Raw genomic sequence first — 14,088 nt, 5'->3', positions numbered from 1 at the left:
AGAGGTATACTCCTATACTGTGATTCGTGTTATATTTGATATAACAATATCATAAAGGTTTAGATACTTCATTTTAGGACGGCTTTTGTTGTTTTACAAAGATTAACAGCTGGCTAAATGCCGACGAAGTCGCGGTTTATTTGGAATTGCAGAAATAAATGAACATGGGTACATGGCTTCGAGGGTTCGAGTCCCGGTAAGCCCGATTATGACCCTTGGAACATGTACACATATATTTTAAGAGCTTCCCCATTCACTTTACACACAGTATAGACCAGCAGTTATATTATTTTTCTCTTCTCGTGTGTATGTTCTCATATGTACTTATGATTCTCTCTCACGGGGAGGTGGGGTAGCCTAGTGGGTAAAGCGTTCGCTCGTCACGACGACGACCCGGGCTCGATTCCCCACATGGGTACAATGTGTGCAGCCCATTTTCTGGTGCTCCCCGCCGTGATATTGCTGGAATATTGCTAAAAGCGGCGTAAAACTAAATTCACTCACTCACTCACTCACTTCCCCCCTCCTCTCTCTCTCTCTCTCTCTCTCTCTCTCTCCGACGTACGTGACTAGTCATCTACATAATTATGCGTAACTGGACGTGGGTAGATACACCTACACCCTCCTCTTCATGTTATCGCACTGGTTTACAACCGTTTCACTATTGACACCACACCGAAACAGGACCTGATTTGTAATTATTAAACCCGGGTTTGCAAACATTTAGGCAACACACCATGGGCGTTTGTCAACAGATTGTGTACGATTTATTGCGAGTAATTATTCAAGAAGTAACAGACATGTTACTTCATATAGACATTTTTATCACGACTCTGTCAAAATACAAAGCCGTAACATTGAATTGGACAGCCGTTACCGGCCTTATGGATTACAGGTTTTATGTGTAATGTATTTCCGATTTGATGTTTTAGGTAATGTCCTATAAATAACTATGGTTTTATCCGTTGTGCACGATTCTTTTCTAAATGAATTTGGTTCAGCTCCGTTTGAAAATTGTTTAACAATTTGAACGGCCGCGGAATGCGACGAATAACCTTGGTTTATGCAGGAACCTACGTTGATGAAGAATGGATATTGAGGGTCAAATTAGGGTCCAGGATCAGCGGATCCTGATACAGCAAGCTAGTGCCACAGCACACACCCGTCACTAAACGTTCATGTCCTCTCTCCTCAGCAAAGTCCGTCAGATCCCATTTCTCGATAATCAGTGAATCATGTCGTCCAATAATAACTAGCCAGGATGTCCTACATTCAGTTAACAGCTCATTTTGCTATATCACTATCTAATATAATGAACACCGTGCAGTACCAGTCCACCGTTGTTCTAGCCACACACTAATCCATCGCATATGTCCAGACAAACGTGAAACCCGTCACATCTACCAACAAATTGATTCCTTCCCACAGGTACATATTTACTACTGTTCCATTGCAAATACTACTATGGACGTATTTACCTCTACACGCAGCCCAGGCAGAGAAGGGGATTTTTCTTCAGTACGTCAAGAGACTTCAGGCAGAAATTTTCTCGGGAGGACAGTCAAGGCTCTGGATGTCACATATCAATTACCAACCAACCAAAGAACGAAAAAAGGACTAGCACTGCAAGTGCATTTGCAGTTAAGACCTTGTTGCGTTCATTTAGCTGCGAGCTCCAAATCTTCTAGAAGCAGGAGTTATATCCAGTCATCCTTTTAATATAATTCAGCTACAAAATACAGTAAAAGGAACTGTTTTACTGCTTGATGCATCTTACAATAAATCACATGCACAGAAAATACTAGCGAAACAATATTATTCGAAAGGTTTGGAATATATTTATTTCATGGCACACAGATGTACAAACAGGAGCAAGTTAATATGGTTGCACTGCAGGATCAGTTCTGTGTTTTTATACACATTTGGGTGTAAAAATTCCATTCTATGTACCTTTTATGGACGAGAACCTGAAACTTTATTTTGTGAAGGTAGCCATGTAAATGAGCTTTGGAGCAGTTTGAACAGCTGGCTGAAAATGGTTGCAGAAGGAGAATTTACATTTAATCAAGCAGAAAACATACTATTAGGATTTCAAGGAAATGATAATAAACAAATAAATGCTGACTGCTCGACTGCTACCCAAGTGATTTTACACCAACGTAGGAAAATTAAAACCATTCATTTTAAGCAAAGAGAAATCATAAAATATTACGAAGCTACCAGTATACGCAGCCTTCTCAACATTCCCTAATAGCACGTTTTTCTCCTTTTTGTCATCTTTTCATAATTTATGTGCAACTGACATCTGGATGCACCATGATCTACTTACTCCTAAATTTTAACAACTTATATTGTGTGTTTCGCTATGATTATAATCTCAAATGTTTTTTGTCTACTATCCGTATGGTAAAACAAAATATAGCAACCTGGTTAATGTATGTGTATAGCTGTATGAATTTAAAATACCTACCTGCACTTTGCATTTACCAATTACTTGAAATCTATATATTCACATGTATGAATAATGACTATATTATTTATGCTGTGGAGTAAAGAAAAAACGGAAATGTAATTATTTAATACATAACACTTCCTTTTTCCCCTTACTATACAATATAAATATTTAGCCCGTTGTCTTGAATTTCCCCTCCTCCACTCCAACATTCACAACCTTGAGATGTTATAAACATAGAGAATTGTAATGTATATATTTATTATAATAAATTAAATCAAGTCACTGTAAGCAGCAAAGATGGCTTGGGTGATCCTCTCACGCGACCCTGACAGCGAGTGGGACTTCTGCAAGGAGAATCTTCAGATCGGCTCCTAAGAACAGATCGAGGCATGCCGAACGGATGTATTCCCACCCCGATACGTCCTCGTGTTTGTTACGAAATTTGGAGGTACCACACCCAAGACATCGAGAATGATTATGATTTGGGCAGCATGGTCTTTGGGAAGCAAGCGTGATATTTTGTAAGCAAGACTGGCTGTGTTTTCCCCTGAATCTTCCCAACCACACTTGTGTCCAAATACATGGAAACTTTCGTGATATATTTAGTTTCATTAGCTTTATTAACAAGGACAATAGTATGCGAGTTGGATTGGATACTTTCGTCGCTGTATAGGGGCCGGTTGGAAAAATACATTTTGCATTTGCGAGTCACCATGAAGGTGTTGGGCATATTATTGGTTGTATCACTGAACCTTACACATAAAAAATCCGAAATGTTTATAAGGTAATGTTTATTCCACACAGTGCATGGTGTAATGAAGTATACTGCTGGCATAGACTGTTGCAGTTATATCTCGCGGATACATGCGCTGTCTACACTGGGCACTTCTACCTTCACGTCCACTTGAGAAACGGACATTCGATCTTCCTAACGTCTAATGTTATTGAGAGTACAAGTTCATGTGATCTTCTCGACTGGAAGGTATTTTTCGATTTCAGATAAATCTAGAAATTGTCTACGTCCCACTAAACATTATCATTCCTCTTCGAAGAATGTTTTTTCATAGCCATTCGAGTATGTATGAAAGGAAAGGCGCACTATCTTGATATCGCAGAACATGACACAAGGACGAAGAAATCTGTAGCAAATACTACACAGCCAGGGGTCAGAGAATATCACATTTCAATGTTCACCGTATGCACAGGATACAAGTGGCGTATAATTCAATACAGACCAGAGAGCGACAGCTTTGTTTGAAGATAGCTTTGATGTGTTGTATTCATTACGTATGTAGCCGACTTAATATCTGTTGAAATATGAAGTTGAAATATTTGTTATTAAGTGAAAACATGGCGATCGGGTTTGCAAATCATTGTACAGATTGTACAGACAAAGAGACACACAGACTATATTCAGTTAAAGAGGCCTTGGGTCCATTGATACGTGCTTTCAAAAATGTCTAAGTTGGAATGCAGAAGCTGAGCAGGTTTGAAGATGATGTGTGATACACACACACAACAGAGTATGTTTATAAATTGTTGGTTTTAGTGATAGATGTGGGTTACTAATGTTGGCTCTCAATTTCTTTACTTTTTATAAATACAAAATATGTAGTGATCATATACTATAATGGGTAGAGACATTACGGTGTGCCAGTAACAATTGCAGGACTAAGTGCCGATGGGTTAGTGTTGGCTCTCAATTTCTATACTTATAATAATATAAATGATATAAATTATAAATACAAAACATAGTGATTATATACTATCAATGATAGAGACACTACTGTGGACCAGTAACAACTGCAGGGCTATGTGCTTATGAACTAATAGTGTTAGCTACTAAGATTTGCGCACCTTAGGCGTGACACTAGAAGATAGATTCTCCATGGTTTTCTACGATCTCTGGGTAGATAACATTTCACACATACTTATGGAGTTCTAAACTAAGTTACAGAGTCTACGATCTTACTGAATAGATTTAAGGACGTATAGGATCCATACAATCACTAAAGCGAAATAGGTTGAGTAAACCGAAGATAACACGCAAAGGCAAAAGATATTTGATTTTACGTGTCGAGATGTTTCCTGAAGGTTTAGGAGAAACAACTAAAGCATTTTAGACAGTTTGGGTCGACGTTCTACACAGCTCACGACACAGAGAACAGTTAGTCAATGACAGTTTGAATGAAGACGTTCTATACAACCAGACTCACGACAAACATTACAGTTATTAAAGGACAATTTGAGCGAGCCACTGTTCAGACGTTGACACAATTTGACCTTGTTCCCGGAGGACCACGATACACTCTCTGTGGGTTAAGGTTTATCTATAGATAATCTGGCTGATAGTATGTGAACGGGTTCTGGCTACCATGGTATCTCAGAACATATACTCCTCTTATCCTGAAAGTGTATGACCGAAGGACGAAAATGAATTGTGGACAAACCACCACCTCGTTTTCTGAAAAAGGCTGAGTCCCAAATATGCAATCCATCTTATACCATCTGAAACAGCATTAATGACGAGCATATACATCCTGGGCCTTGACTTCAGAATTAACCTGCGTTTAATACCTATGTACCTGAAACCCAACTTAAACACTGAACATCAGCTATGCCTACTGTTGACGTCATCAGTCACACTGTATACTGTTCATAAATCAATAATAACAAAGAATAAATTTCATTCATTTTATTAAAAATGTATGGAATACAACAATGAATATTTATGTATTTCCAAAGCAAATAACAAAGGCACAGCGAGATTGTAAATATTTGTACGACATACGCTCTAAATGTACAGAACATTGCTGTACAAAAAGGCCCTGAATGGCAGATATATACACAGCAAACTAAATCCTACTCGCGATATGACATATAATCCCCAAAAAGGGATACTTGCTTCTAACCCAGAGGGTTGTCAATATGAGTTCCGTACCCCGTAATATATGAGTTCATGGTGCCATGCCACAAAGTTGTATTTCTTTTCAAACTGAAATGTTCACATTAAATTTCATGATCACGCCTTGCGCTCATATGTTCATGAATTGTATTCAACAAATAGGGAATATCTTTCCAAAAAATTATTTTTTCAACTCCAAAACATGAAATTTTGAGTTCCCAAACAATGTTTTGGGGATTTTTTACTTCGTATTCATCATAATAAATACATAACTTTTTTTCAAATTCAGTCAAATAATGTCATACTGCATTAGGTGGGCAGGATAGCACCTTGTCCATTGCATAGAGTGTATCAGATGTCATTCACTCGGGGCTCTTGTCGATTTCAGCCCAGTTTCATATACCACAGAATCTCAAAAGGAAATAAGGAGCCATAACATGGCGCGCTTTCAAAGTTATTGTCATGAATACATGTATCACAGATATATAGGCCTCGGTGCCTGTCAACGGCAACCGTAGTGTCAAGGTGGAGCAGCTTGTGGTGTCCATCGTCAGAAACAATACACAGTCTTCATCAAAGTAAAACAAATGTACAGATGTACAACGTACAGTGTACGGAGTTTGGCACTGTAGAATTTTGTCCTGCGGACGACCCTTTTTCTTCGAGTTACGGATCTGAACCGCACTAGCACTATCATCGGACCCGCCGACGTGATTGTCGTGAATTGCCTGAAATAATAATAATAATAATTATCATTATGAAATTAAATAAAATTTACATAAAAATATTTCTCAATGATTTTCATCGACTGCATGTATTCACACTAGTGTTGTCTTAACGGATGGAAGTTTATATTTATCAATAAAAATGATAAAATGTAGTCAAGTTTGTTGGTAAGATATGTTTTCTTAATGGTAGTGTGTCTTTACCTTTGAAGTAACTCGGCCTCCCAGTTTATTTCCAGTCATGGGCTTTGGGTCCGAATCGGAAGCAGAGCTTCTTTGGGAATTTTCCGTTCTTAGGAACATCTCCAAAGTAACCTGCTGTGCGGCAGAATCTGTGAACGAGAATTAATTAGTCATTAACCTTCTACCAGTTGAGCCATGGCACTCTACCGAGTAAACTGTTACATTTGCAACAATTTTTAGAGTGACCTCCCTTTGAAACGAGTCGTTTCTCGGAGAAAAAGCGCCATTTTTAGCAAACTGTAAACACCCACAAGGCGAGGTTGGACTTTTAAGGTTCAACGTATCTATCTCCCCCCGAGCACATATCGATCACGAGGGAGGCAAGGCGTTATGTCACGTGATTAATCATCAGATTAGCTTAACGAGATCAACACCTTCAGTTGACAGGTATAATTGATTTAGATGAGGAATTCAGTTATGGTTCTGATTTCGGCAGAAGTACCCTCAGGGAACAGAAGGGAGAGCCTCACACTTCACCCAGTAATTACAAGTTGTTAGGAAACACGTATCGCGTGATTAGTCGAGATTTAGGGATGACATCCGTGATAACATCAAGATTGATGCTATCGGGTATTGATATCAGTGATAGTTGAACTTCAATTAAAATGTCAAGGGTAAGCATGGCACGTATGCAGTGACAAAAACACTTTATTATGAGGATAGTTCAGTAAAGTTCAACGTTGCCTTCATAACTGATTCGAAATATCTCACCTCATTGCTCGGCTGAGTTTTTCATAGGTCATTCCAGGGTTGTTCTTCTTGCGGCCCCACATGCTTGCAACTGCTTCGGATTGGACGAATTTGAAAACCCCCGCTTCCTTGTCTTCCCATTTCAACAACGATGGGTTCAAGTTGGGGTCCTTCAATAAGTCTCGGATGAACTCCCACAAATGGTTGCCTTTTGATGCTGCAACACAACAAAAACAAATGAATATTTAGTTTCATCTCTAGTACATAATTTACATCTTTGGACAAGTGATGTGTTTGGGTATTACATGTTTCATATATATATTTCCATGATTCTAAGATAATTCTAAGAAAATAATTTCATATTTTTTAAAAAAGTATTTTACACTTACTTGAAGCTATTCTCTTCCTCGGTTGGACCATCTTCTCATCTGTATCTTCATCTGATGAAACACTGGGAGACATCCTTCTCCGTGATGTCTGAGTGAAGCTACTGCATGTGTGCATTTCTTCTTCATCGGAGATACTGAATGAGTCGTAGGGTTCGCTACTTGTGGAGCCACATCTAGCGATATTACCGTCCATATCGGAGTCTAAAAGAAAAACAATGTAACTTTGAAAATCTTCATTTTATATTTATTTAAATACTTTCATTAATCTATTTATGAAGATCTTGTTTTGTATAAATATTTTCCACGGTGAGTAAAGAACAACAGGGGCAACCATTTATGAAACTGATTTATCAATTGGAGTTTTCTTTATGAAATTAAAACAATTCTATTTACCTCCACTGACGTATCCAAAGTCGCAATCTATTTTGGGGATATCTATTTTGGTTGCGACGTCGATGTCGTAAACGTTGCCGTCAATGTCCACTGAGACACCAGCGTCGTTGATGAAGACTGACAGATCGTGTTCAGCTGGAATAATCAAATGAACAAAATAATTTTTTTGTTCAACTCCAAATGATATAGTTTTCAATAAAATATTTTTCAAACTCTAAAAGGTAAATCAGAATACACATGAAAATTAAAATGAAACAAGAAATGATGTAAATTAAATTGTAAGAAGCGCAATCATGATTTCACATGCTCAGCTCCATACTTGAATCTGCAGTCTGTACCTTTGCAAAGTTGCTTTAAACTAAGCAGTCAGGATGTGACGATGCCCATATAATGTTCGAACCTCTGCGATCTGTACCCAATGAGGCGGTATCTTATCAACGCTTTAGGCTACATGACTAATTAAATGAACGTCATCAATCTGATTGATTGGTACATACTTGTTGTGCCAGAGGGTTCACTCGCAGCCCCGAATGGTACAGGAAGGCAAGGATAGGTTGTATGCAGGAATGGATATGCGTCGGGGTTAAGTGTATCTGGAGGAGTGGGCTCGCAGAAGATTGCTGAAATAAACATGAAATATTAAACAAACAATTAAAAGCACAGAAAAAGAATAAATAATACCAGCTAAAGCTCAAATGTGTAGATTTCTATCATCATGCTATGTTAAATGTTTGACATTCCATATTAAGCTTGGAAAAAAGGCTAGAAAAACCTTGTCCATGTATATTATAATGTTTCTGACTTGTGACTTACATTTCTGGACAAGAGATGAAAAAAGGTTGTAAAGTGTCGCTCCGTAGTGGCTGTCCAGTGATGTGAAGTCTTCTTTTGACATTCTGCAGAGTTTTTGTCCTGTCAGACTCTGGTAGCGTTCGCCATAGAGTTTTGAACAGTCAAGTTTCTTTGCATCTGCCACGTAATATACCCAATCAAGCACTTCACGTCTTGACCAGTGCTCTGGATGTTTTGATGTCCAGCTGAGTAGGTTGTCAAATGTCTCTGTGAATTCTGAAAAAAGAAAGGACACCAAAATGAATTTCAAGAATTAATCAATGTGATTTATTTAATTTGAAAATGAATCGTTTTTATTCTGTTATATTTGTGTACGGTTGCATTGTTTTGAGCGATGCTTACCCTTATTTTCCTGTTTCAAGAGGGCGATCTTGGGGGTTGTATAAGAGTACTGTGACGATGAGAGGTCAGTATAGACAGGTTGGTCTGTCTCTGGGCACGAGTCCGCCAAAGGTTCAGGCTTGACGATGGTTGGGTCATACATGCTGAACATGCTGGCGTTGTCTGCGTCAAACATTTGTTCAGAAAACTGAAAATGCAATAACAAATTGTTATTTCATGAGTCGAAGTAATAGGTATTCTCAATACAGCGCCCCGGAATCAGAATTACGAATGCATGTCGCTGTCGCTGTTTATTGCAAGTCCGTGGATCAATAGTACAGTAATAGACTGCATGGAGTTCAGAAGAAGATGATGAAATCGATGCTTGAAAATCATTTCAAAATACACAGGTTTTAATACTTACGGATTCGGGGTACATTTTGGGAGATGTTTTGCTGTCCTGAATCTAAGGTCGTTGTTATGGAAACCTCGACAGCTGTAATCAAACAAACAAAATGATCCTAAGAAAATATGAAAACTCTCTAGGTATCATGAACCAAAGATGTACCGTTTTTACAGTTTCGTTGTGGAAATCAATACGTTGTTGTTTGGTGTTTACACTTGGACGGACACCAGGTGTAAAGGACAACGTCGATATATCTAATACAAACAACATTTATGATCATCATTAATGAAGACGTTGCCATCACTTAAACAAAACAATACATGAACGTGTTGATTCAAATGTGTTTTAAAATCATTAAATCGATTGTCTGTTAAGCAGGACAGTGTAGGATAATAGATCAGATAGTCAATAGTTATTCGGGCAGTCTCATTAGAAATCACAATATGTATAAACATTGACTAAAATGTCACAAATAAAAAATAATAAAGTGTATATCCGCTTACCTTATATAATAAGCCAATATACTCCGTGTATCTAGGAGTTTTGATCAGACTATCCCTATTGAAACTGAATCACGTTGTGTTCTGCTCTCACCATGTGAAATGCTTGCAGATATACCAAGCACAACCCATGTGACATCTTTTTCTCAGCCAATCAACGCCAGCTCGTGCAGGGCCTAGGAGGGGAATCACCTAAAAGCTAATCCGCGCTTTTGATTGGCTAGCCAGGGCTGACGTAGTATTGATTTTGCTTTGTGGGTCATGTCGCTTGTTGCTGTGAATTAAAGTAGGGATATTTTTAGCCGGCAACAAAACAGACGAAGTGCTGTAATCACGGCGATAGCTGTTGCAGTGTGTCGCATCAAGAATATTGTGACATAGAAATGTGGCCGCCATTTTCTTCCGAGCTGACATCATTTAGCGCAAGCGAGACAGGTAGATTTGGTCTTGCCTGAATGATCACGCCTCATGTCCCGGGGCACGTTTTTGTGCGATGTGCCGTGAGAAAGCGGCGCTGTTTAATGTAAATTCTGATTGCATTAAGAAACGGTATAAACGTCAACATGAGTTGTTAGTTTGAGTTATGGGAAAAACAATAAATTATGAACTCACCCATTTGTCGCGGATTAAACACTTTGGGATAATACCTTTGTAATTAAGCCGGCAACCTGCCCATATGCACTATTTCATGAAGAAATATGAGAATTTGATTTGTGTTCGGGTGCAATAAAAGTATATTCATATCAACTGTTGAGTATAGGTTCAATGATGGTTTATGATCAGCAATGTGCTGTAAGGGAAGAACTGAATAAATGTGTATACTGATTACTATTTTCCATATTCTTCGAATGATCCATTTGAACAACACAACACATAAATATGACATCGTATAATACTTATTAGTTTACTTTCTATTATTCACTTTTTTATGAATGCTGCATATCAATGAAACTTGGCATCAAAGCGTGCCAAGCATTTTTGTTGTCTTGATCCTGTTTATTTTCATAACGTGGCATGAACAGCAGTGCACTTGATGCAATATGAATTTGTGAAAACATACTCAGGTATAACATATTTTTTGCATGATCAGTTTAGTGTAAGACACACATGTACGAACTTTAATCAACATCACACATATCACGTTTTATGAAATATACAGGTATGACATGGTTTTTTTTAGCAAAATCAGTTAATTGTGAGACACAAGTATACTAACTTTAATCAACATCAGAATCATCACATTTTCTGAAACGTACAGTTACGACATATTTTTTGCATACTCAGTTAAGTGTGAGGCACAAATGTATGAGCTTCAATCAAGATCAAACAAATCACATTTAATGAAACATACATGTGTCTTGTAGACCTACATCCATTGGAAAGTCCCGGGGAGAGTTGACTATTCATATTCTGACACAATCACCGTGTCCATTTTACCGAACGACAGAAAATCCCCCTTCCTGATAAAGCTATGATGGTTTGTTTACTTGTTGGATCTATATCAAGAAATGTTTTCCGTGAGAAAATGCTACGATCTGACCAAGCTTTTACGAATGTGATTTTTTAAAAGGACAAACTCATATATTCCCGGGTTTTTTTATTGTCTGTCATTGATGGATATATTATATTATCCATACATCCATCCATACATCCATGCATGCATGCATACATGCATACAGACACGCACGCTCGCACGCACACACACAAACATACATACGTACATATGCTTTTCAAGAAAAGTGTTTCAAACAATGAGTTAATAGTTTATACACTTTGCCCGAAATGCCCGCAAAGAGGAGACGGCCGCATTAACGAGGTGTTAAAATTTATGAAAATACAATGTGTTGTTGCTCCTTTAGTATTTAGTCAGCAAACACCGCCACTGCAAGCTGTTGCATATTACCAAACATATCAAACTAATTCTGCCCAATTTCAAAGCATTAGAAACACGTTGTCTGTTACTGCGTCGACATAGAGAAAAGCAGCGTTTGATATATTGTATGCAGTCCAAGGAATACGTAATATGAATGTCCATCACACACTCAAGGTCAAGGCTGCACTGTGAACGGGAATTTTCAAGTATGTGTTTGGGGAAGATTTGGTAGCAATATTTGCATAAAAGGATGCGACGTTTTAAAAGTAAATTAAGATCCTAGTTTGAAATCCTACACGGATTTACTGGTTCATGTATCACCCCCTCTTAAAAAAATGAAGGATACGGACGAATTCTGCAATCAGCTTATGTGCACGGTTTTACGGTGTGGATTCTTGATGAATAGTCTCAGGCACTCGTAAAATTTGGATTTTAGAATTCGGGGGTAACCATAAGTCAAATTCTCCATTCAGTTCAACCACTAGTGCAAGAGAAAGCATTACAGACTGGACTACCCCAGTGTTCAGGTGTATATATATATTAGGTGTGTGCATGTGTGTGTGTGTGTGTGTGTGTGTGTGTGTGTGTGTGTGTGTGTGTGTGTTCAAGTACCTTGAATGCGCTAAGCCAAATGTTCCTAGTGACAGATTCTATAACAACCACCGCAAGAAAACCCGCAATTTCGCTGTAACGTAGGAAAACGACAGTGACAGCAACCCGTTCTGTTTTAAGCTGTGAAGCGGTGTATTTCTGTGGATTTGATACATGCTCTCTCTCTCTCTCTCTCTCTCTCTCTCTCTCTCTCTCTCTCTCTCTCTCTCTCTCTCTCTCTCTCTCTCTCCCTCTCTCCCTCTCTCTCTCTCTCTCTCTCTCTCTCCCCCTCTCTCTCTGGCTACGTACAGTTATTGCCCAAGGCGAATTACATAATGCCTCATTATCATTACACTCCCGAGTGGTTTTAGGTATTCGGGTATTTTAAGTTTTAAATGTTAGGTGTTTCTATAAATATGTCATCCTGGTTGTAGATAATACATAGTAAGACATAGTTCTTCCTACAATTACGATCGTAAGAGGTGACAAGAAGATCGAGAGGCCAGACTCACTGACTTGTTGAAGCATGTCATTCGTTCAAACATGCTGTTGATGTCAATCTCAATTATTTCCAATTCGTTGTCATGCAATTACAACAGTTGTTAGTGGTGTGTTAAACAACACTGAGTTTAACTATATATGTATATAGTGTCCAGATATCTAATCCCCCATAGTAGCAGCACTGAAAAAAACTAACCAGATCAGTTTGTAGGTTAGGCCTTCCAGAGAGGTACGACTTTGTTCTGAAATACTTCGATGCATATCCCATGTGTCAGGTCCGTACTTTTTGCGACTGTTTTGCAAATGCGCAAGTTTAAAAATGTTCTGCAGAACCTGTTAATCAAGGTACACGCTGGAAATTATGCACCATACGTATTATTTGTTAACCTCAGCTAACATGCACTGAATGCTGCATTTTATTGAGTTCATGGCGGCATAAACATGGCATAGGAAAATCAGGGCAAGAGATTAATGTGAAGCTGTGGTTACATGTATACATACTATACACTGTACATTTTCAATATACTTAACATGTCAATAGCGACAGGTTCACAGAAGTTATATTACAGATGAATCCAACACGTTTTTCATAAATGACACAAATTTGAAGGGCACCATAAACTTTTGGAAGAATTGTTGAAATTACATTGCCCATAGTTAATGGTTCAGTATATAAGTTAATACCCGATTTGGAAACATATATAACTAATTTCTTCCCACCAAGTTGAGCAGGTAAGACAGCAATCATTTTAAACACATTTTCAGCCGGGTATATCAAGCAATTGCTGAACAACATCTGTCATGGCCTATGGCTACTTATTCTGCTTATTGGATTGATACAGCTTCGGATATGACGACTGCTGATACAGCCATATTGTCTCTTCACCGGAGTAAGGAATGAATTTTTACACAACATTTATATAACATTTATCAATAAGTGGCCAATGCAAAAAATAAATATAAACATTTCTCAAGATGAGAGTCACGCAGTGCAGATATAATCTTGATGGCGCATTTCCATCCTAATGTGTTTCTCTCAGGGGTGATGGTGTGATACGACCTGACGTGGCTTTCGTGTTCCGGGTCGGTGAGTTTAACCTCGAACGGCCTTGACTTCACCAGACACACGGCTGTCATAACTTTCTCAGATTAACGAAATAATCATGATTATAAATGTTAATCTTAATGTATGTAGCAGCGAGTATAATAGCCTCATCACATGTGAGATAATTTCACAGCAGCAG

The 14,088-nt window shown here is 38.3% G+C and overlaps 1 protein-coding gene across 1 annotated transcript; it reads right to left on the bottom strand.

Annotated features, from left to right (window-relative positions):
• Positions 1-5,135: 5,135 nt before the first annotated feature.
• Positions 5,136-10,003, bottom strand: LOC137260933 (ETS homologous factor-like). Its single transcript, XM_067798494.1, has 10 exons — positions 9,883-10,003; positions 9,398-9,469; positions 8,995-9,181; positions 8,614-8,868; positions 8,298-8,420; positions 7,801-7,935; positions 7,408-7,608; positions 7,040-7,235; positions 6,290-6,417; positions 5,136-6,088 (listed from the first exon to the last, which is right to left on the bottom strand). The coding sequence occupies exons 2-9, from the start codon at positions 9,410-9,412 to the stop codon at positions 6,315-6,317; spliced, it is 1,215 nt and encodes a 404-aa protein (XP_067654595.1). The 5' UTR covers positions 9,413-9,469; positions 9,883-10,003; the 3' UTR covers positions 5,136-6,088; positions 6,290-6,314.
• Positions 10,004-14,088: the final 4,085 nt, after the last annotated feature.

The sequence above is a fragment of the Haliotis asinina genome, chromosome 14 (assembly GCF_037392515.1).
Source record: "Haliotis asinina isolate JCU_RB_2024 chromosome 14, JCU_Hal_asi_v2, whole genome shotgun sequence".
Taxonomy (NCBI): domain Eukaryota; kingdom Metazoa; phylum Mollusca; class Gastropoda; order Lepetellida; family Haliotidae; genus Haliotis; species Haliotis asinina.
Note: the sequence above shows the minus strand (reverse complement) of the source record. Positions and strands in the feature narration are given on the sequence as shown.